The sequence below is a fragment of the Protopterus annectens genome, chromosome 16.part0 (assembly GCF_019279795.1).
Source record: "Protopterus annectens isolate FY-2018-M chromosome 16.part0, PAN1.0, whole genome shotgun sequence".
Lineage (NCBI taxonomy): Eukaryota > Metazoa > Chordata > Ceratodontiformes > Protopteridae > Protopterus > Protopterus annectens.
The window spans coordinates 359,432,062-359,456,233 of NC_056750.1; the positions used below are offsets into that span (position 1 = coordinate 359,432,062).

Here is a 24,172-nt window from a genome sequence, read left to right on the forward strand (position 1 = left end):
TACTATTTAACTGTAGCCTCAAAATAGGCATCGTGCCTCATGAATAGAGGAAGGCAACAGTCATCCCTCTACACAAAGGTGGGATTATCTACAGACCCTAGAAAATACAGGCCTATAAATCTCACTAGTCTTGTATGTAAAGCAATGGAAAGAATTATCATGGAGATGATCAACAGAGATACAGTAAATCTCCAGACAACCCAGTTTGAAGGGCAGATCATGGCTACTCAACCTGGTAGACTTTTTTATTTATTTATTTATTTTACATTTGTTGACCAGGCTAGTCCAACTGGATATATGTCCATTTTCAGTAGAGGCCCAGGGAGAAAAGCTCAAAAATTACATAGTTAAAACTTACTTCAATTTCCAATATGTTAAATTGAATCTAAAATAAGAAAAAAACAACAATATATTAGCAACAAATAGGAAAAAAAACAGCTCATTACATAGGTGTAGCCTGGTGAGAAAGAATACAAGATATTTCCATTGAGAACAAAGTTGACAATTTGTTTAGCCTAAAAACTTCATTAAATAAGCAGAATTACAACAGGATATCACTGAGAGGTAGAATAAGGAGATACATAGGGGTATGTCTGTTAAGCAGGGTGTTAACTAAAGCCCTCAGAGAAGGGCATAAGAGATGAGTCAGAGCTGGTAAGGAAAGGGGGAGTAGAAGTATTTAATTGAGACAGAGAGTTTAAATACTTTTTGTTACTAGAAAAAGTCACATACTTGCAGGGTGATACTGAAAAAGTACAAAGGAAGTTGATAAGAATAATAAGGACATAGAGGTGATAGGCAAGAAAGAAACAGCAGGTCAGGTTTGATTTGTACAAGGGCATAGCCACTGGGATAGAAGGAAAGTTCTTAGTTGTTTCTTAAAAAGGGGTGTTGATGTAAGATTAGAAGGAAGTTTGTTCCAGTTAGTTCCAACAAAGTTAGAAAATAGGCAGTCCCCAGATTTATTGTTGGATTTAATGGAGGCTACTAGTAGCTTGCTTGCTGAGCGCAGTGCTGTAAGATTTTTATAAGGTTTGATAATGTTACAGAGTATGGGAGAGTTTATTGGATGACTTTGACAAGGTCACCAAAGCAATGGATGAGGACACAATCGTTCACACTGCCTACCTTGACCTGGCCAAGGCATTTGACAATACCCCACTCAGGCATTGTTGACAAACTCAAGAGGTTAGGTACAAACCCATATGTTACCTGGTGGATAGCCAACTGGCTCACAGACAGGACCAAGGAAGTTAGAATTGGGGAGTCCACCTCTACAAAGAGGCAAGTCACAAGTGGAGTCTCTCATTGATCAGTCCTCGGACCAGTCCTTTTTGGAATTTACTTCTCAGAAGTCAAGGCTAATGTCAGTGGTCTCTGGGTGACTAAATTTGCAGATGATTGCAAATTAGCTGTCATTGAATCTCACACTGACACAAATGTTTCCAGAAGGGGCTGACACAGGCAAACAACTGGTGTCAGAGTCTTGGACTAAAACTGCATGCCAACAAATGCATAACAGTATCCTTTGGGAAGTCATCAATCCCTGCTAACTATCATATTGACAACACAACCCTTAGAATCGACCCAGTAGTCAGGGATTTAGGGACACACATAGATAGTAATCTAGCCTTTGACCATCATGTGTCTACAGTGGTGAGAAAATCATTCTATGCTATGCAACTTAAAAACAAATGTATGGCATCCAAGACCAAGGAAGTCATGGTTCCACTGCATCTGGCATGCATTAGACCTATCATTGAGTAGAGTGCCCCCTTTGGTATGTACCTAACCAGTTATATCCAGCAATGAGAACATCCACAGAGGTTCCTCACTAAAAGAATACAGGGCATAAGTAAAATGTCCTATGCAGACCACCTCAAGGCCCTATCCCTGTATTCTGCCTCCTACAAGCTTTCGAGGGGAGATCTTTGCCTGGCATACAGGGCATTGTCAGATCCTACTCTGATGGACCTACTGCATATCCACAAAACAAATAGCACCAGAATTACCATTCTAACAACTTAAACCTTGACTGTGATATAAATAGGACCTGCTGGAGAGAGAGATATGCATCCTACAGACTACCCAATCAATGGAACAAGCTCCCCATCCATGTGAAGCAGAGTTCCTTCTTAACCCAATTTAAGTGCAACTTGGACAATTGGATGGGAAACCAGAAATTCATCCCTGGCTTGGCGCCTATGCCTCTAATGGACACAGGCAACCTGTAAATGGTTCATCTCCCAGGCCCATGCTTACACTTATCAAGGATATCAGAACTTGTCAGAGATTTGGGATGCATGGCTTGACTTAAAAAGGCCCTTGTGGTCGTAAACACCTATGAAAGTGATAATGATGAAGGGGGGGGGGGGTTAAAGACATAGAGACAGAATGGGATTTTGGATGCAGATCTATAAGAAGGTTAACAGACATACAGAATATTGTATTGATAAAGTATCAGAAAGTATTTGAAGAACTAAGCCAATGCAAGAATGAAGAAAAGGGATTCTGCTGATAAGGATGACTACAAATAGGGGTATAGAGAATTGCAAGAGGGGGCTGGTATTTATTGGAGAAAACTGGCAGTGGAACCAAGGTAATGGGAGCAAACAACTAGAGAGGGAAAAGTAATAGAAAAGAAAGAGGCCAAGAAGACATTTGGACTGCAGGCTAGAGACTGTCTTCCCTATCAGGGACTGATATCAGAGTACAGGCAAAAAGAAAGGGATAGAGGAACCCTAAGTGAAAGAAATGCTAGTGTAGAGTTTTCAGTAGAATCTAAAACATAAACTGCTGTTAAAAAGGGATAATTAGTAGGGCAAATAAACTGCATGATTACTATAAGAATCAATCACAGTTGAGACTGGATAATTAATTCACAAGGAGACAGTGGGAAGACAAACGTATGGTTCCCACATCTGCAACAAAGTCTGGAAGACGTAGGATTTTGCTTAGAAGTGTTTGCATTGGTATTTTTATGCCACACGTAGACTCCAAAGAATTTCTCCTCAGGTAGAAATGTTGGAGGTGTGATGTCAAAGAAAGAGGCAACTGGGAACAAAACATTTGGGAGTATAATGAGTTGGCAGAGTTTAAACATTCACTACACTCTGTCAGAAATAGTGGATGAGCAAATGGGTGTAACTAAGGAACTGATTTTTGAGCTGGGATACAGGATCTGAATTGCCTAAACATAGTAACGTCTTGTTAAATTTAATTCTGCTGGCTGCCAAAAAAGCAATTACCAGAAAATGGAAATCGTAGTCTAAACCAAGTATACCTGAAGAAGTGAATGTTGTAACAGAGATAACAAAACTGGGAGTGGACTCTTAAGAAAGGGTAGGAGTAAACTTCATAGAAAGAAAAAATGAAAATTGTGGGAACAATACGCAGCATAATGTTTTGTCGGAAAAGTGAGATTTAAGGGAAAGCAGGAACTGATCAATTTATGTTAATGTTGAACTGATGATACGTGTATGTAAGAATATATGTGATATATGTTTGTAACTGTAAACATGTCAACATTTTTTTTAATACATCTCTCTTTTTATTAATTACTCCAAGTCTTTTGGGTTTCTAACACCATGACAGGAATGGACCCCTTTCCTAAGTCAAAGTATGATTAAAATTCATGAAATTAGTATTGCTCCAATCTTTGATGTTAGCCAGAAGTGCTTTTCACAGCACCTGCAATGTGCCCAGTAGTGACTCCTGCAATTCATACGGGGTTCCTTGTATTGGTAACTTATCTAAGTACAACTGTAAACTCTTTTCTATAAGGCCCATTGCTCCTACTACTACTGGAGCTGTCTGGGTATCCTTCTTCCACACTGCCCTAATTTCTGATTGCAAATCCCAGTATTTTATGACATTGTCTCTCTCTCTCTCTGCATAAGGCACTGCAGTCGCTTGGTGTAACAATTTCAATAATCAATGCTACTTTTGCCTTATTTTCATGGACTATTATATCTGGTTTTCTCACATCTATTTTTTGAACTGTTAGTTGTTGTTGTTGTCTTTTGGCTTTTCTCAGTTAGGGGTCGCCACAGCGCAACTCCGGTCCGCTAATGATTGGCAGTGGATTTATACGTGCCGAGTTGCCAGCCCTGACGCACAACCTTCAATGAAGGTACGCCCATTCACACATGTCTCCTCGCAGAAGACGCTCTAGCTGAGAATCGAACGGAACAATGTCTTGCTGTGAGGCGACAGCGCTACCGCAGCACCACCACCGCAGTTTTTTGTAATGGGGGATATAAACCATCATTTTCTATAATATTTTTGTGGCTCTTGTTTCCAGTGATTTTCAACTACTTCAGTATTATAATGCATGCACAATCCCCAATGCAACAATCTTGCCACATTATTATGCCTTATCAGTATACAGTTCTTCTGCCCTTAGTATATCACAACCAGCAACAATCAATATTTGTCTGCCTATGTCTTAAGTGATAATTCAATAAAGGTGCTTAAAAAAACATGGATATTAAAACAAACTTTCTACTTAGGATTTTTAACATGTTTTGCAATTATAGCAGCTGTCATTGTATTATTTGAAGTCTGTCTGCCTGCCATTCATAAAAGCTTCTTGGTCTATAAGAATGACTATAGGGACTAACCTTGCAAGTGTCTACTAATTTCACCAGAAGTAATTTATAACCATGTTTTAGGGTTGGATTGATCTGTAAAAAGAGGGGTAACCCCTGTTTTGGCCTTCTTTAGGTATTACGACTACTACCTTCCATGAAATAGTCTCCAGTATCTGATTATATACTAAGCTCAAAAGAGTTACAAATCCTATATCCCACCTATAGCCTAAGATCTAGGGGGAACCATCAATTTACCCCCTTAATTGTAAGTTTGCCTCTAATGCTAACTCTTAAGGAGCTATAGGCTTAGTTAGATCAGCTGTTTACTCTCTTCTTAATCTTGGGAGTTCAACCTTATAAAGGAACCTATCCATAGCATTTTCTAACAGAGAGAGTTTACCTGGGCACTGCAGACATTTTTTGAAAATTCTGAACTATTCTAACACACTGTCTGGGTCCATAATTTTCCTCGTAGATATAGAGATAAAGGGTAATCCACTCCATGCTCTGTTTTTCCCCCTCAAGTTTACTGCAAATATGCTGTAGTCTGAGTGCCTTTGAAAAAAAAGTCCTTGATGCCCATCCTGCAAAATTCCCACTTCTATTAATCATCTCCGTAGTGTTTTAACTTTAAAAGCTTTCCTCATCTATGCAATATCCCGATTCTTCATTCTTAAACATCCTTTACATGTTTCTCTACTCATGTTAGCAATGATTCAATCATATTTCACTCCTCCCGAGCATAGGCCCTTACCTTATTTACTCCTGTCATATTCAGTGGAATCCAGAATCCCATTATGTCCTCCCATCTCCTACGTAAATCATCTAGCACTTCTCTAAAACATTTCTTTATCCATTACTGCAATTTCTCTTTTCCACAATACCCAAAGAATCTTCTCCTTCAGACACAATATTATGCCATTACAAAGCCAACTTCATTGCCAGGAAGATGGCAATTACCACATACAGCAGACTTTGAAGCAAACAAAAGCTGATTTGGTATAATGTCCAGAACTCTCCCAAAATATTAGAGACAGTAGCACTGAGGAGGTCATGAGTACTGAAGCTTTTATCAGGACATTCAGCTAAGTGTATGCAACAGAACAAAAAGGAATCATGGGCTGCCTTGATGGGTCTCTGCATGATTTGCAAAGCATGCTAGAAGAAATGCAGTGTAAAGAGCAATGTAAATACTGAGATACAAAACTTTTACACTCAAAAGAATATAATTACATGTACTGACAGAGTTAATAAGGTTTATATGATAAAGCAAAAGTTCTTACAATGTTGTTTAGACATGCAAAGAAATATGGGACTAGAGCAGACAGTGGAAATATTCTGGTGCCATTAAGACTGATAGTGGGCTTTGAATCTCTAGTTCAGCCATGCTAAATAAATGGGAGCAGTACAATCCTTCTTATTTTTGAAAGTAGATAAGAACTGCATGATCCAGTCAGTTACACAGGATTTGCACTGTTTATTTTAATGAAGGCCCATCTTTGAAAGTACTGTAAATCAAAGATTATGGCAACAAGGACAAGAGTTACTCTGCACAAATTTACTACTTCTTTACTTTTCCTCTTCTCTTCTCCTTTATACTCTCATTACTTATTGTCTTCTTTCTCCATGGAACTATAGTCTGCACATTTTTTTCCTATTTACTATCCATAATGGGGCAGGACATTAGCGGACAGGTGATTCGCTGTGGCGATCCCTAACCGGGAAAAAGCCGAAAGAAGAAGAATGGGGCAGGACAATTGGTGACATCCGCAGCACAGTGGTATTCCAGGGATGGATTACTTGTTTGTGCCCTGCCTCCCCAATCTCCCAATTAAAAGGGTTCTACTAATACATAGAGATCAACATAGGAAGTGCACATTTGCTTTCTCTTCTTCTTGTTACCTACATTATGTTACTACTACATAACTTACTTGCTACCAGCATCCTCTAGTCACTCCTAACAGATGGTGAACTGGTTAATCACCACTCTCCTCCTCCCAAACAACTCTGTAGTAGACAAACTGCTAGTCAGTTCTAAGTCTTCAAAGGTACAAGTATACACTATGCCTCCAAAACATCACTCCAGCTTACTATTTACCTAGTCACGACTGTAAAACTGATGTGTTTGTCAAGTCCGAATTGTAACCTCCCGGATCATGTCAGAAAAGGGATAATCCTGCTCAATATAAAATGTGAAAGAAAAATAGATACAAATAACATCTTTTTATGCCTCCTGGGAAACACTAAAGTGCTACTTAAGTGTGTATGTAACACCTAGTGGAGATGTTTTGCTTTGCAATTCAATCAAATGAACATCAGTAAGCAAAGCATTTGGTGGAGATTTGAAAACTGCGTTATCCTCTACTCACTATCCAAAATGACATCATTGTATAAATCGGTGTTTGTATGAAAATCAATGGCACAGATGTAATCTTTTCTATCCAGAAAAAACATGCACATAGGATTCATTTATATTGATAAAAAGAAAACAAAAATATTTGTCAATATCTGAAAAGTACGCAATATTTTCATTAGAAGTGGACTGAGATACAACTAACATGAGGAGATTGAATAAATGACACTTGTTAATGGAATATTCCTGCCCCTCCATGTCATGACAGCTCACAGTTACACAGAATGGTTCAAAGAAGAAGGAAGAGAACAAGCAGCCTTAAAAATTGCATAGCAGATGGGAAAAAACTCCCAGTTACAAATTAGCAACCCTCATTGTTTCCCATACTCATGCTTCGTTGGACATAAAAAATCATCAAGAGTAGAAAACCTGGGTTCATGGTGCAAAGGGATGATGCCCTGACTATGACATGGGAGACTAGGGTTCACTTAGAAGCCCCAGCACTGCAGGAGCCAGGTAGGGAAGTGTAAGAGGCAAAGAGAATGTCCATCTCACCACATTTCATGGGGGAGCACAGGGTTTGCAGGCACCTGGAGGCTAACAGAGTGTGTGATCCCCTGATGGGGACTGGTGAGACCACTGCCCATTCTGCAGAAAGAAAAGCAGGGCAGCATGGAGGGAAAGCTCCTATTAGAACTCAGGGATATCCTCTATGGCTAACAGTTTGTGTGTCCCCTACCTGGCACCTTGCCAAGTACTTGCATCCTAAGGCCAGGAAGAAAAATAGGAAACAGAAAACTGTTGATCACTCCTCATGTATGACACCACCTCCTGGCCTATTCTCACCTAGTACAGAACATAAGGAATAAGTGTGTTAATTGACAGAGTGGATTTGCAAGGAGTGATGGTTTAAAAAACGTAAGAAGATGCAACAAAAATCATTAGAAAGAAAAAAGGATATAATACAGTGTTGCAATATACATTTCTTGCTCCATAACACATTTTGTGTACAGTACTAATGCTTTACCTTCAAAGATGTGTGATATCAGTTTTAAAACAATGTATGGTAGTGAATTCATAAAAATTATATGACTTGTAAATGATCAAAATTTGGTCATCTTATCCACTAAGATGAAGCATACCAGTATTTGCATGTCTATTCCTGTGATAAAGCTGTACATTACATTGCTTCTAACAAACATACTTCTGACAGCATATCCACATTACAGTTAAGGAAGCAAGCCTCAGAGGTCAGTGCTAACCAATTACCTTGAGTGGGTATTTTACTTCTGGATTTATATGGATACTTCAATGTTGTGTCTAGCTGTTTAAAACTCTCTTTCAGAGAATGCACCTGGTAGTATTCTACTAATTCCTGTGAAAAGCAAATGCAATAAGATCAGATTTCCAATGTATTTACTGTTTAATATTTTTGTAAAACAAAGTAATTCACAACACATTATCAATACAGACACTTTTATACAGATACATCAAAAAGTAGGCAGATGTCATAAATCCATGATGTACAGGAACAGCACTGTTTAGCCAAACAGCCCAAATGCAACAATATTTTTGATACTCTGCATCCTAATGGCACATTTGTTATTGGAGGCGCAATCTAATGCCAACTAAATTAAAACCAATAAATGTATTGGGATACCACATTTACAGGAATCTGGGAAATAAAGACACTATATTTAAAAGAAAATAAGGAACTTATTTTGTCAGTCTAAAACCCCGTGTGGTTGAGCTGCAGTAATGAACCTTCTAGCACAGCCACACACAAGCACCAGCATTTACAAGTCTGTCACAGAAAGGTGGAGGCAGCAAAGATAAGATCAACATCTTATATCTCTGCCTCTACAGGCAATAAACATCAATAAAGCTAACCACCACTCTGTAAGCAGGCAGTAAATAAGGAATTAAGGAATATTTAGGGAAAAAATGTATTACAGGCATTTACCTGCTTGTAACTTTGTCTCTGGTAGTAGGCTCATTGACAGTTATCAGCTCTGCAGTCCAGAAAACCATTAAAGCACCTAGCCCAAATTCCCAAATGCCCCAAAGCACTGCATGATTAAGTGACTTGCATAAGGTCATGCAGTAGGCAAGTGAAGGTAGAAAGATTCAAAATCTGTAACACACACACACATACACCAACTTCATAGTAACAATACTGGGAAAGGAAGAAGATCCCTTAAACAGCAAACAACAGTCTGTAATAACTGTTTTCTGAGGAACTGATGTATGAGGCAACACAGGACAACTATGTGCATATGTACAGACAAATGCAGGTCTTTTATATATGAACAGAATAGTAATTTTATTCTTTACCAACACGTCTTTTAACAAATGATCTCTGAAGATAACAATAAAAAGAGCACCTTCATCACTTTTTCATTACAGATGTCCTCTTGTTTTTCTTCTTTATCTGTTCTACAACATACCTCTTGATTTAGCTTTAAGTGCTATAGAATAGAGAGAATGGGATTTTATGACATACTGCAGAGTTAAAACGTGGGTATTTACCACATTCTAACGCACAGATTGGCTGTTAAGGAGTTTGCACAGAAATGCACAGTGAGGAATACAATGTATCTGTTGAGGCAGACTAGAATGAATAGGCAGTGGTGCAATATAATTAAACCGAGTGATGCAGTGAGGTTAACTAACTGCCAGGATTTACAAAAAGAACCACTGCAATTTGCAAGGTTGAAGCACATCTCGTACACATAAAACAGAACATACTCTGCATGTTGCTGTACATTTTGTCAACACTCAAAAGAGTTTATACAGAATACATAGAATGAGATCAGCATAAATCAAAAGTTTAATTCCAAGTTAATTATTTTATAGCAGAATGGTTTAAGAAGACGTCACTATCAGTGGTAGCCATTCTGATATTATGCCAACTACAATGAGCGTATCCCAGTGATCTTTTCTGGGCATTTCCAATTTAATTTAGTAATAACTACTTTTCTTAGCAACAGCAAGTGTTAGATGATTACATTTGCAGAGTGCAAAGTAGGCTTTATGACATATCTGATGCAGGCTGCCTATATATGAATAATTACCTGCGAAACATCTCTAATTAGGCTAAAGATAATGGTCTACTTTTAACAGCAGGAAGTGCCACATTATGTACTTGTACATAAAGCATCCATTAATACTTAATGACTGAGTACAATCAGAATTCAATGAAATCTCAAACTTTGGATTATTATCACAAATAAATTAATATTTGATCAACATCTTAGTGTTATCAAGACTAAAACTCTGAGACAAATGGGCGGGATGTTAAAAAGCATATCAATACATGATGCTAAAAACATGACTGACTTCTATAAAACATATATCAGACGACTCCTAAAATATAATTACTTTACATGTTTATAGAATAGGACTCAACAAACTGGAAGTAGTTCAGGGGAGTTTTACCAGATATATTCCAATTGTTAAAGATCTATGCTATAAGGAAAGGTTCATAAGGCCCCATTTGTATACTCTACATTACAGGTATTTTAGGGTGAAGGCGATTTCTGCTTTTAATGTATAAAAAGATGAGCTGAAGCATGCTCTTCTGAATTTAGAACCAAGTCTGAATGATGAGCATTTTTGACGTTCAACATTTAACACAATTTTCTTACATTTAAGAGAACAAGCCTGTGGCTTAAATTAATATTTACAAATGACAGAATTATCTACAAAATTCTATCTAGCTAGGCTGGCAACCTTGACAGTATGATCCCAGTTATTCTTATTAGGGGGAGTATATAATTATCAACCATGGGATGGGTAAGGCCAATCATTAACCAAATGGGAAAGGTTAATTTGAGCATAAATGGCCTGCAAAGGCAGCTAACCTAGTACTTACCTATGAACAATGCATACAACCACTTACAAGGTAGCAGAGTCACAAGGACTATAACATGATCTATGGTGTGCTGGTAGAGCCATGAGTAATGACTCCACTGCCATTGTTAAATGCATATACACAATGAAGGCACACACCCATTATGGAAGCATCTGTTGTATGCACCAGCTATGAGCATGTAGATGATTTAGCCCTACCCAAGCAACAACTGATATATCTGATGCACAGTTATTTTAATGCATCTCAATCAAGAGACTCAACAGACGTGACCAAACAGTTCTTGTCAGCCATAATAGCTGACTGCAACTGATGGCTGCTACAGTGGGCTATCAGTACAAAGTCTTTTTTATGTGCATTAGGGATCTGGTGGTCCTCCTCCTCATACACCTTGCAGAACAAACAGCTCAGCTAAGACTAGAACCAGAGATCAGAATCTGCATCAGCAAATAAAACTAACATGTGGAAGAGAAAGATTCAACACACAGTGCCTCCATCTCCTGTGGGATAAGCTTCCTTTGTGGATTAAATAATGGGAGTCTGTAAATTCATTTATATTAAACATGGACAACTGGCTGCTTTCAAACTTATTTCATGAAAGAATAGTTGTGTAAGAACTTACCATAACCATAGATGTCCTTCTCTTCCATGTTGCAGTATTCATAATTGTAGGGAGGTGGCTGCCTGCAGCACTGGACATCTGACCAGTATAATAGAGTCTGTGGATAAAGGGTACGTGCGACATTGCATGTCAGAGACATAAAAGGACATCGGCTATATATGTAATGTCTGCACGCACCCAACTCAGAACTGACTGCTGCATACAGTAGTACCACTGGGATGCTAGAGGAAAGGAAGCTTTCCAGACTCACACATAACACTAGTCAAGGAGGTATTCAAGCTACAGAGCTATTTTGCAGTTGTTATACCCTTTTTGGATGCAAAGAACCAAATACCTCAAAAGGGAAAAGGAAAAAAAAGAGGGATAGGAGGGGAGGATTGAATACTGCAACATGGAACAGAAGGACATCTGTTATGGTAAGTTCTTACATAACTATTCTATGTCCTTCTATTCTCATGTTACAGTATTCATAACTGTAGGGAGAGTACCAAAGCTTTAGGTAGGAGCCTGGGAGGTAGGTAGAGGGACAGAGTCAATGAGGCCCTGAAAAACTGACATCACAAACCCAACCCTGACTCTAGAAATCAGGTCTAGTTTGTAATGTTTGGTGAAAGTATGTGCAGAAGACTAAGTCACCACATTCTGAATGTAAGCGTAGTCTACACCTGTGAAAAAGGCTGCTCTAGTAGAATGAGGTCTCATGTTGGAGGTCAATGTTTTCCCATGAAAGGAATAGCAAAATGAGATTGCCTTAGAAGTCCATGAAGCAATAGTCTGTTTTGACATTGCCTTCCCCAAGATCCTATGGTGAAAGGAGACAAAAAGCTGGTGAAACAGGGGTTTGGTCTTGTGTGGGTAATACCTCAGTTGTCTATGAACATCCAGGGAATGCAAAGTCCTTTCTGAGGAGTTCTGAGGCTGAGGGAAAAACAGGTAGATTAATGGCCTGATTCAAGGAGAGCTGACTAACCACCTTAGTCGTGAAAGAAATTGGTCCTGAGGGAGACACTGTTTCTATGGAAGATAAGGTAAGGAGGAGTGGACATGAGGGCTTGGATTTTAGAGGCCCTCCTGGCAGAAGTAAGGGCCATTAACAAGACTGTTTTCCAGGTATATAGCTTAAGAGATGCTGAATGTGTTGGTTCAAAAGGGGATAGTGTGAGATTTTCTAGCACAAAATTAAGATCTCAGGATGGAGGGATAGGCTTACGAAGAGGTCCGATCTGGAGAACCCCTTTTCAGAAGAGTTTTACTTATAGCCTGGAAGCCAGAGGAGTTACCAAAGGAAGATAGGTGGAGATGGCTGACAAATGCACTTTTACAGAAGAGTACGTCAGTCCTGAGTGTAGCAGCTCACACAAGTAAGATAGGACCATAGGTACTGAGGCAAGAAAAGGGTCTTGTTTGTTCTTGAGACACCACCTGGAGAATCTTTTCCATTCAGATAAATAATTGATCCTGGTAGTAGGTTTCCTGGCCTCCTGTAGGACATTCAGCACGTCCTCTGAATGCAGGTGTGTAAAGGGGATCAAAATTCTATCACCCATAAGGTCAGTTTGAGGATGAGCACCTGAGAGTGGATGAGGGATCCCCTGTCTTGTATGAGTAGGTCATATTGGTGAGGTAACCTGTGGTGATTGCCATTGGCTAATAGGAATAGTAAGGAAACAATGCTGTCTTGGCCAAAAGGGGATCAGCAGCAGGATTTTTGGTTTGTCCCTCTGGATCTTCGGAAGGACTTTTGTAATCAGTGTGAAGGAGGAAGGCATAAAGAAACATCCCCACCCATGAAAAAGAGAAGGCGTCCACCTTCCATGCCTGAGGATGCAGAGTTCTAATGCAAAACAGAGGTATCTGTATTTCTGGGAAGAGGCAAACAGATTTGCCTGTGGAATACCCCACCTCTGACTAAGATCTAAAAGCACCTCCCTGTGAACCACCCATTCATGAGAGGGTGCTGTGGTTCTGCTGAGGGTGTCTGCCATCACATTCTCTGGTGAGGGAATCTATTCAACTTGCAGGTGTATATGTAGTTTTGATGCTAAGAACCAAATCTGAATTGTCATGGTGCAAAGTGAATAGGTCCTTGTCCCTCGCTGCTTGTTGACATACCACAGAACAGTCATATTTGCCTGTGACAACCTACACGGTGTCTGGTAGGAGAATTTGTTGGAAGGCCTGTAGTGCCAAGAGAAGGGCCCTCAGTTCTTTGATACTGATGAGGTCCCTTTGTCTGTGGGTGGACCACTCCCCCTGAACCTTGTTCTGGCTGTTGTTGCTTTCCAGAATGGCTCTCCAACCCAGATCTGATGCATCTGTATAGAGGTGTTGTGTAGGAGGAGGGATCTGAAGGGGTATCCCCTGAATGAGGTTGATGGATGAAATCCACCATAACAGTTCCTTTTTCAAGCATGGGAGTAGAGGGAATGTTAACATCCAGGGGATGGGTGTGTTGGTTCCACAAATTCTTCAAGACCCACTGGAACTTCCTCATATGCAGCCTGGCAAAAAAGCATGGGAATCAAGGATGCCATGTGGCCCAGGACCCTTAAAAGTTTTCTGGCTGAGATGGGTGGGAGGGGAAGGAGAGATTGGAAGTAGTGGGTGAGTGTTTCCACCTTCTGGCAGGGGATGAAGGCTGACATCATGTCCGTTCTTATTCTGCATCCTAAGAAAACAAGGTCTTGACTTGGTGTCATTTGGAATTTTTGATGATTCACTGGGAAGCCTAGGTCCTCCAAGACCCTGCACACCATGTATAGGTGATGGGATAAGGAGTGGAAATCCTGGTGTAGGATTAACAGGTCATCTACACAGGGGTAGATTTGTATGTCCTGCATTCTGCAGTGGGCAATAACTAGGACTAGACACTTTGTGAATACTCTTGGAGTTGTACAGAGCCCAAATGGCAATGCAGAAAACTGAAAATGTAAACAACCAACTGAGAAACATAGGCATTTCCTGTAGTTGGGGTGAATGGGGATGTAAAGGTCAGCATCCTTCAGATCCAGGAATACCACGAAGGCTTGGTGAGTGATAAGAGGCAAGAGATGTTGTAATGGAGAGCACCTTGAGATAAATATTGAAGAGAGAGAAGCCCAGGATTGGTCTCCAAGGAACATCCATTCTTGGGACCAAAAACATTCTTGAATAAAATCCCTTGGCTGTCTGATCCTGAGGGACTTGTATAGTGTCCCAAGTTAGTATCTGATCCAGAATTTAGGAAAAGAGGTGAAGCTGATTTGAGGGGGGTTGAGGGGTCACCTGGAAAGGGGGAACTACCCACCAAGTCATAAAATGGATGATTGAGAGGACCCAAGTCTATGAAGTGATTTTCCGCCAGGAGGGTAGGGAAAGGGTTAGATGGAGGGACGGGGGGTGGATATGAGCAAGGGATTTGAGTCACAGTGGAGGAGTTCTGTTTGGGTTAGGATGCCTCTGCAAGGAAGTAGGGGTTGAGGTGGAGTAGGATCTGGGAGTTGTTTGCTTCCTAGGGTGTCTCCGTCCTTTAGAATGGGCTGAAGTAGAGTGAGAGTACTGCCTCCTAACAAAACTGGTCTTTTTTGGGTAGTTCCTGTGATATCTAGGAATAGGCGAGACAAGCAAGTGTTTCAAATTTCACAACTATTTGCCCTTTTCTTGGAGAGATTTAAAGACCTCAGCTGAAGCAATGCCAAAAAGGGCCTTATTGTCTAGTGGTGCATCAAGCAATTTGGCTTGTACATCCAAAGTTAGTGGCTGTAGTCTCAGCTAGGAATACCTTCTCAAAACAGAACCAGATGCTGCAGATTTGGATGATACTTCTACAGCATCGTAGCTGCACTTGATAGAATGCCTGGTCACCTGAGAGGCAGTAGAGAGTAGGGCAGTTAGCTGAGACTTGACAGTAGAATCTGGTATATCAGACATAAGTGCAGAATCCTTAGACAAGGAATCTAGGACAAATCTAGCCATGTGGGTTTGATAATTAATATCTCTAATGGCCAGGATGGAAGAAGTATAGATTTTCTTTCCCTGTCCGTCCATGAACCTACTGTCTTTATTTGTAGGGAATTAAGAAGTAGGGGGTAACTGCCTGGAAGATTTGTCTGCTGACACAGCTATAACTGCTGGGTCTGCAGGATTCTTGAACAAGAAATGTGCCTGTTGGGCAATCTTATGAAATCTATCAGGTGGTTTAGAAGCTGGAGGCCGGGAATCTGGAGCCTGAGACACAGCCTTAAAGGCATCCAGGAAAGCTGGAAGCAAAGGAGGAACTGCAGACAGAGAAGGCTGATCCATCTGCAGGAGTTCAAAATACCTCATTTTTGTCTCGGATACATCAGAAGCCTCCCATTTGAAATGCTCTCTCATTAAGGTAATGGTGTCCCCAAAGGAAATTTCTTCCCCAGAAGAATCAGGACTAATGGTGTCTTCTTTGTCAGGGTTAGCAAAGTCCTTAGGGGACTCAAGTTGTGAACAGTAGGTCAGGGATTCATATGACATGTACATCTGGAAAGCAAAAAAGGTATAGCCAAAAATCCCAAAAGGATAATTATCTGAAAAGCAGACAGCTGAAGGCAAACGAACAACCTGACAACCAGATTTCATGAGCTGGCGATCGGAGGTCTGTAGATCACTGCGGAAGAGAAGTTCTGATTTGGGTATGTGCAGATGTGACATATATAGATGATGTCCTTTTATGGCTCTGACATGCAACAACACATATACCCCTTATCCAAAGACTTTGCTATACTGGCCAGATGTATGGTGCTGCAGGCAGTGACATCTCTACATTTATAAATACTGCAACATGAGAATAGAAGGACATCTACTGGTTTTCTCTTTTTTAAGAAAACAGGCAAAGCCTGAGGGTAGGGACTGGCAAGATGCACATAGTCATTAGACTAAAACAGCCTTAAAACTCCTATGAGCCCTAATAGGATTCCTGCTGAAAGTGTGATCCTATTGACAGTGAAAATGTGTGTGCCATCATGAGAAATATGTAGCAGCACCAAAACGGCAGTTACCTCAGAGGATCCCTCCTTCTCTGAGGAACAGAGTTAAGTAGCATGGATGTAGAAGGCACAGACCCCCCCAGGGTAAAGGGGTTAAAGCCCTTCTGAAATAGTACTGCAAGGGTAACCAACTTCATTGCTTGTATGTTTTTTAACTGTAGTTTAATTTTTGAAAGTTTGCAACTAGACGTACTGGGCCTTAAACTTCCATTGGAGAGCTCATAAAAAGATATGATGTCACCTGAGACAATGACAGAGCTAACACAAAGAATAACTCATAGAAGATGGCATTGTACTATATCCTTTTTTAAATCTCATGCAAGCTACACTGATAGATGCATGGAATGCAGATATGAAGTCCTGTACAGACAAAAGTATAGCTTTGCAAGTTACTGCCCATTTCCATAGTATGAAAACGAGCAATGCTACTTGATGCCTTGAAGCATCTCAGTTGATAAATTAAGTAAGAAATTTGGGGAAAAAATTAATTTTATATGATCCTCATTATGTATGTAAAGAGCAAAGCATCTATAAATGTTTGCAACAATGCTCAGCACACATGATGAACTGCTATTCACGTTTGTTCACGAAGCAAAATGTCCCTCAGACATTTGCTGCCTGTTGCCTCTCTGCATTTTTACAGTCCTTGCCTACCTGTGCAAATGATGAGGGCTAGCTGACCTTGCATTTTTCTACTTGTGCTATTATGCTGTAACAAATAATGGACAGTGTGAATTGACCATGTACTGCACTAATTTTGCACTGGATGCACAGTTTTATTCTGTGTAGCTTTGCCACTTGTGTTTTGTCATCGTATGCCAATAAGTGCCACATGTTATGACTTTTCTTGTGCTTACCTGTACTGGTCTTGGTGCCCTGCTGTAATTGTATGTCTCTGTCATCCTCACGGTTACTGCTGTTACTCACATCTCTAGCTGAAAGTAGTTGTGAATGTGATACTAGTAGCTAGGGTTAGGGCAGCTGACAGGACAGATCCTGGAAGTCTGCAACTAGACAATTAGTGTGGCACATGAAACAAAGGTCTTATTAACCCTGACAGATTGCAGTACTCCTCCTCAGGTGACAAGGCATTTGAAATTTCTAGAAATGCTGAAACACAACCTCACTAACAGTGGGGGTTCTGGCCATGGGTGGCATTACAACTATGTTACACTAATGTATATGAATATGTGAACTGCACATTAGTGGGATCAACTATACAAGTGTGAAACTCAAGTTACGTCCAAAACATGATATATATTTTTTTGGAGGCGGGGGGGGGGAGTGCTTGATTCCTAAACCTGTCAACTAGATGTTGCTATGGAAATCATCTTACTAAATGGAGTGGTGAGAGTCAGATGTGCCACCTGTTGGCATCATGCATGCTGCCAACATAACAGACAAACACATCTGATATAAAACCATCTAAACTTCAAACCACATGGTAATGAGAAGAATGATTATGTTCCCCACTAGAGTAGCTACCTCTGTGAGGAACATCTGCTGCCCTAATTGCAACATGCATGAAACAAATAGTATACAGAACTGAATGGAGAAGGGCAATATCACAGAAGCCATGCATGATGGTGACACTATCCTGTGACATCCTAAGGGACCAAATATCTCTACCTATTGAACTAGCAAATCAAAGGATTCCTATGCAGTGTCATTGGGCACTAGAAAGTCCCCAGTGCACCCTTTGCTTGGTTCTGGAAGGTTCCTGTGGCTGGAATATCCAAGACAACACATACGTTTGCATACAATGGCAAAGGTAAACCACTCATTACTTGTGGTGCCATATGTCACTGGCAAAAGTCACAGATGATTCTCAGTACTTCAGAGTCTACTCAGAAACAACAAATGATAAATCTGGTGAATTGGCCCATGGTATGCAAGTTATAGACACTGCTGTAGACATTGCTGTGGAGTTTGTCCTGCATGGGATATGTGAAAGTGATATAATTAAATCAGCCCTGCTGGGATTCCTAACATTTCTGCTGTGCAAGATGACATTTTAACATGTGCTGAACCAATTTATATTTGCCCTTTTCATAAGTAACATGACATGCACTATTTATGAATTACAACACCTGTACTTCATCTTCATACATTATCATTTTATTTATATCCAATTCACATTGCCAAAACTTAAGCACTGGCATTGGATTATCAATTCTCTATGTCTGGAAACAGGACAAATGTGCCTTGCATACTGTAAAAAATATTTCAGAATCCACAGTATTTGTTTACTTCTGCAATCAGATTTACAGTACATAAGCTAATGTTTCAAGCATCTCCACCTATTTATCCCACATTATTTTATTTCTTTATACATTTTTCTTGTGGTCACAAAAATAATCATCTAAAACTCGTGCACCATAGAAGACTATTTTAGCACATTCACTCCAATACATATTCTCATATGCAGAATCAAAGTTCTAGTTATCCTTTGTACTTCAGCTTTTATGTTCACCCTGACATGCTACAGGCTGCATTTTCAACAGTAGTTTTTAATCAGTTACAACTTTCAGAATATAACTTTGGCTTTTCATATTAACAAAATATGTACATGCACTGTAATTACATTTTAATTTGCTTGTTAACTGCATAAGTGAACTGGTTTGTCTCATACCCTTAAAGCCACAACCAGGATCAGAAGACAAGGGGTAAATGAATGCAAGATATACAGGCTGACTTAAACAGACAATCAACCAACATGTTTTTGGGAGTTGGGAAGAAACATGATTCAATCCACCCATCTGACCATCCATCCACAACCCTTCTTCTCAGTTTTGCACATGAGGTTGGGGTGTCACTTCAACAGTGACAATTGTCTAGAATCAAGGTTTACACCACCATGATGCTAGCCCTGCCACAGTAATTCGTCCACACCACACATGCGCATACACACTCACAACTATGGCCAATTTAGAGTGTTCAATCCACCTACTGAATGTCTTTGGAATGTTGGAGGAAACCGGAGCACCTGGAACCCACACAAACACAGGGAAGACATGCAGACTCTGCACAGAAGGCAACACAGCTGAGAACTGAACTGGGGAACCTCTTGCTGTGAGGTGAAAATACTAGCCACTGCATCACTGTGCTGTCTTCAGAAATCTTATGAAATCATGAGAAGACAACGCAAAACTCCACTCAGACAGTGACTGGAGGTAAAGACTGACCCATGGATTCCGAAGCTGTGAGGAGAAAAAGTACAGTTTTGTACCTACCATAAATGTAGATGTTCGAAGATCCACATTGCTGCAGTCATAACTTATGGGTAGTCCGCTGTCCTCGGTCGGCCCGAATACCAAAGTATTAGGCTGACGTCGGTCATGGGCGCTCAGATCTGACGTCAGAGCGTCAAGGTATTAAAGCGCATGACCGACGTCATTTCCTCAGTCTTTTCTTGCCCCAGATGTCAGAAGGCCCTAAAAATAAAGGCCATAGCCAAAAATAGAATAACACCCTAAAACCATGTACAAAGAACAGCTACAACCCAAATCATACCACCACTCCAAACTACAGAGGGGAAGGAGGGAGGGTAAATTGGACTGCAGCAATGTGGATCTTCGAACATCTACATTTATGGTAGGTACAAAACTGTACTATGTTCTTCATCTCACATTGCTGCAGTCATAACTTATGGGTAGAATCCCAAAGCAGAGGTAAAGGGAGGCTGGCAAAATCATAAAGCATTGGGTGCTGCCAAAATGCCCTGTAAGATTGCAGTGGCAAATCCAGCCCTAGATTTGGAATAAAAAGGAAGATGGTAATGTTTAGAAAAAGTGTGCACTGAACTCCAAGTAGCTGCTTCCAAAATATCTTTAGTAGCTACCCCCCTTAAAAAAGCAGTAGAAGTGGCAGTAGCCCTAGTGGAGTGAGGCCTGATTCCAGCTGGAATCTCCTTACCATGATGAGAATAACAAAAAGCAATACAAAAGCCAATCCACTTAGAAATAGTTTTGAAACAGGTTTCCCCTGAGAACCCAAAGCAAAAGAAACAAACAAATGCTGAGACTGTCTGAACCCTTTAGTCTTGCTCAAATAATAACGCAACTGCCTGTGAATATCCAAAGTGTGCAAAATTTTCTCCCCTTAATTTTGGGGATCTGCATAAAAAGTAGGCAAATGAATAGATTGGTTCAAGGCCACATTTGAAACCACTTTAGGCATAAAAGTAGGGTTAGTACGCAGAGATACCCTGTCCTTATGAAAAATTAGGAAGGGTTCAACTGCCATTAGAGCCTGTAATTCAGAAACCCTTCTAGCAGACGTAATGGCCAACAAAAAAGCAGTCTTCCAAGACAAAACTTTAACTCAGCCGTAGCTGCAGGTTCAAAAGGAGGTAAAGTAAGTTTTTCCAACACAAAATTGAGATCCCAAGCAGGAGTAGGAGCTCTACGCGGGAGTCTTATGTTCTTTGCCCTCTAAGGAATTGCTTAAACAAAGGATGAGAGAATAATGGTGGATCACAGTCATAGTGAGCAGAAATGGCTGCAGCATGAACTTTTATAGAGGAGAAAGACAAACCCTTGTCCAATAATTCTGTAAGATATTGAAGAGAAACACTCAAATCAGGCCTGGAAACATCAAAGCTCTTTGCTTTGCTCCAAATAAAAAATCTCCTCCATTTATCAGCATAAACTTTCCTTGTACTAGGCCTCCTGGCCTCCAAAATAACATTCAAAACTTGTTGAGGAAGCTGCGACCCTCCGGGTTCTAGAACAGAATATGCCAGGCTGTTAGATGCAGGGACTAAATCCTGACATTGAGGAAATGATTGCCCTCCTGAGTCAAAAGGTGTGGAACCAAAGGCAAAGGGTAAGGAGGTTCCCATACTAAACTCCTCAGCAGAGGGTACCAGTGCTGTCGAGGCCAGTCTGGAGCTATTAGAATCATGGAGGGCATGTCTTGTCTGACCTTCAAGAGAACCTTTGGAAGAAGAGGCAGAGGCGGAAAGGCATAGACGTGAAGATTGCTCCAACTAAATGATAGAGCATCCACTTTCCAAGCTGTGGGATGAAACATCTTTGTGCAAAACTTTGGCACCTGGAAATTTAGTAGGGAAGTGAACAGATCTATGTCTGGAGTCCCCCATATCATTGTCAACTGTCGAAATACATGAGGATTCAATTTCCACTCGTGGGGATCCACTATCCGTCTGCTCAAAACATCTGCTAAGGAGTTCTGTGCTCCTGGCAGAAACCTTGCTTGAACAGTGAGTTGCAAACTGAGAGCAGTCTCCCACAAAATCATAGCTTGCCTGCAAAGAGGGTACGAATGGGTTCCCCCTTGCTTGTTGATGTACCACATGACAGTTGTGTTGTCTGTTTGAATCAACACCTGCCCTGGGAGAAGTAAATCCTTGAAAGCCATCAATGCAAACTGGACTGCTAACATTTCCCTCAAGTTGATATGTAAATGTTGAAGTCTGGCAGGCCACGTGTCTTGAATCCATTTTCCATTGAGGTTTGCTCCCCAGGCCTTGTCCGAGGCATCCGTCGTTAAAATCTGACTCGCCTCTGGTCGGGTCACAGAGAGTCCCTTGTTTAGGTGACATTCCTGAGCCCACCACAAAAATTCCTTTTGAATGCAAAGTATTATCTGAATGACAGTGTCCAGATCTTGGCAGTGTTGTGTCCATACATTTTTGAGATACCATTGTAGCTTCCTCATATGCAGTTTGGCATTGGGAAGCACCAGAATACAAGATGCCATGAACCCCAAGGCTTGAAGGACTGTCCTTGCAGTCAGCCTGGACCGTAGAGACAATTGATGGAAGTAAAGTGTAAGATTCTTTTGCTTGTCAGGGGTCAAAAAGGCCATCTGGGAAGCTGTATTCAGTCTCACACCCAGAAAGCACATTTCCTGAGAGGGTACTAGACTGGACTTTGTTTCGTTCACAGAATACCCTAGGCACCTTAACACTGTCATAACATACTGTAGATGGTGAAGAAGCTCGTGCTTGTTTTGAGCAAGAATCAGGCAATCGTCCAAATAAGGATAAATTTGTATTCCTCTTAACCTGAAGAAGGCTATCACTGGAGCCAGAACTTTTGTGAATACCCTGGGCGCAGTAGATAAGCCAAAGGGCAATGCAGAGAACTGATAATGTAAAGTCCCAGCCGGAAAACGCAGGAATCTCCTGCAACTGAGCCTGACAGGAACATGAAGATAAGCCTCTTTGAGATCCAGAGTTACCATCCAGTGATCTTTGCCCAACAGAGGCAGAAGTTGTTGCAACGTCAACATTTTGAATTTTGGAATGTCCAGATATGTGTTGAGGATAGATAAATCCAAGATTGGCCTCCAAGTGTTTCCTTTCTTTGGTACAAGAAATAGGCGAGTAAAATCCGAGGCCCACTTCTGACAGAGGGACCTGCTGTATAGCCCCCATTTGAAGAAGTAAAGTAATCTGTTTGTGAGCCTCTACCCTTTGCTGAGGAGGAACGTCTGGCATGCCTTTGAAAGGAGGCAATGTGTGGAAATAAAACTTGTAGCCTCGGTCTATAATGTCCAACACCCATTTGTCCTGGGTGACTAGAAACCAATTTTGCTTGAAGAGTGCCAACATTCCTCCCAAAGGAGCTGCCAGACAGGGAGGATCTGGCAGCTGGAGATGCAGGTCATTGGGCCTGTTTACGAAAGGACTGGCCCCTGCCCTCACCTGTAGATTGTGCTGGTGAACTCCATGGCCTAGGCCTGAAAGAACTCTGAGCTCTGCCCCTACCACATCTAGATCTACCCCTAGACTGAGAATCAAAAGAAGGGTAAGTCCAACCCTTAGCAGGCCAGTTCCTGCTAAACTTAGGGGGCTGCACCTGCAAAAAATCTTTAACAGTCTGCATAGACTTAGCCTCGTCTTCCATTTTTTTCAAGACAGACTCCACAGGAGAACCAAACAAAACTTCAGACTGCAAAGGAGCATCTAAAATCCTAGCTTTAACATGCTCTGACAAATTCTGATCCTTAAGCCATGCGTGCCTGCGAATAACTGAACCAGTGGCAGCCACCCTGGAAGAAGCCTGCAAAGCATCAAAACCACACTGCAAAGCATGCTTACCCACCTGATCAGAGGCATGTACCAAATCCTGTAATTCCTTACACTCTATGCCCTCTGCCAAAGCATCCATTTTAGATTTTAACTGAGCAAGGAGAAAATTCTGGTACTTCAACATATGAAACTGGCAATTCAAAGCCCTCATTGCTAAAGTGGAAGAGGTATACACTTTCTTACCCCACCTTTCCATAGCTCTAGCATCCTTATCCAAAGGAACTGGATTCTTTACAACAGAAGCCCTGACACCCTTAGGTCCCTGGCTAATAGTTTCTGGGTCGGCCCTAGGGCTCTTATACAGATATTTATGAGCCTCAGGCACTCTGTAATACCTATCCGGCTTAACTGGCGCAGGAGGCAAAGAGTCTGGATTAAGGGAAGCCTCAGAGAAAACGTCTTGAACAACATCCAAAACAGGAGGTATAGCCAAGGGCCTATGCTGTGGTAAAAACAAAAATTCCCTAAGCCTCTTCCTGGAATCTGAGAAATCCTGACCTTCCCATTTAAAATGCTCCCTCGTGGAATGCAGGGTTTCTGAAAAAGAAAAATCCTCTGGAGGAGAAGCAGAAGGAGTGGAATCCTCTGCGTCTGAATCAGAATAAGGAGGAAAATCCTGAATGTCTTCAGTCAAGACTCTGAGTAATCTGAAGCCTGCTCCAAACTTTCCATTTCTG

The 24,172-nt window shown here is 41.0% G+C and overlaps 1 protein-coding gene across 1 annotated transcript in view; it reads right to left on the minus strand.

The window, feature by feature from the left end:
• Positions 1-24,172, minus strand: part of VAV2 (vav guanine nucleotide exchange factor 2) — a 3,316,635-nt gene that overhangs the window by 156,449 nt on the left and 3,136,014 nt on the right. The window contains exon 26 of the mRNA XM_044058536.1: positions 8,215-8,320. Within this exon, the coding sequence (XP_043914471.1) occupies positions 8,215-8,320 (106 nt within the window). The remainder of the gene's footprint in view (positions 1-8,214; positions 8,321-24,172) is intronic.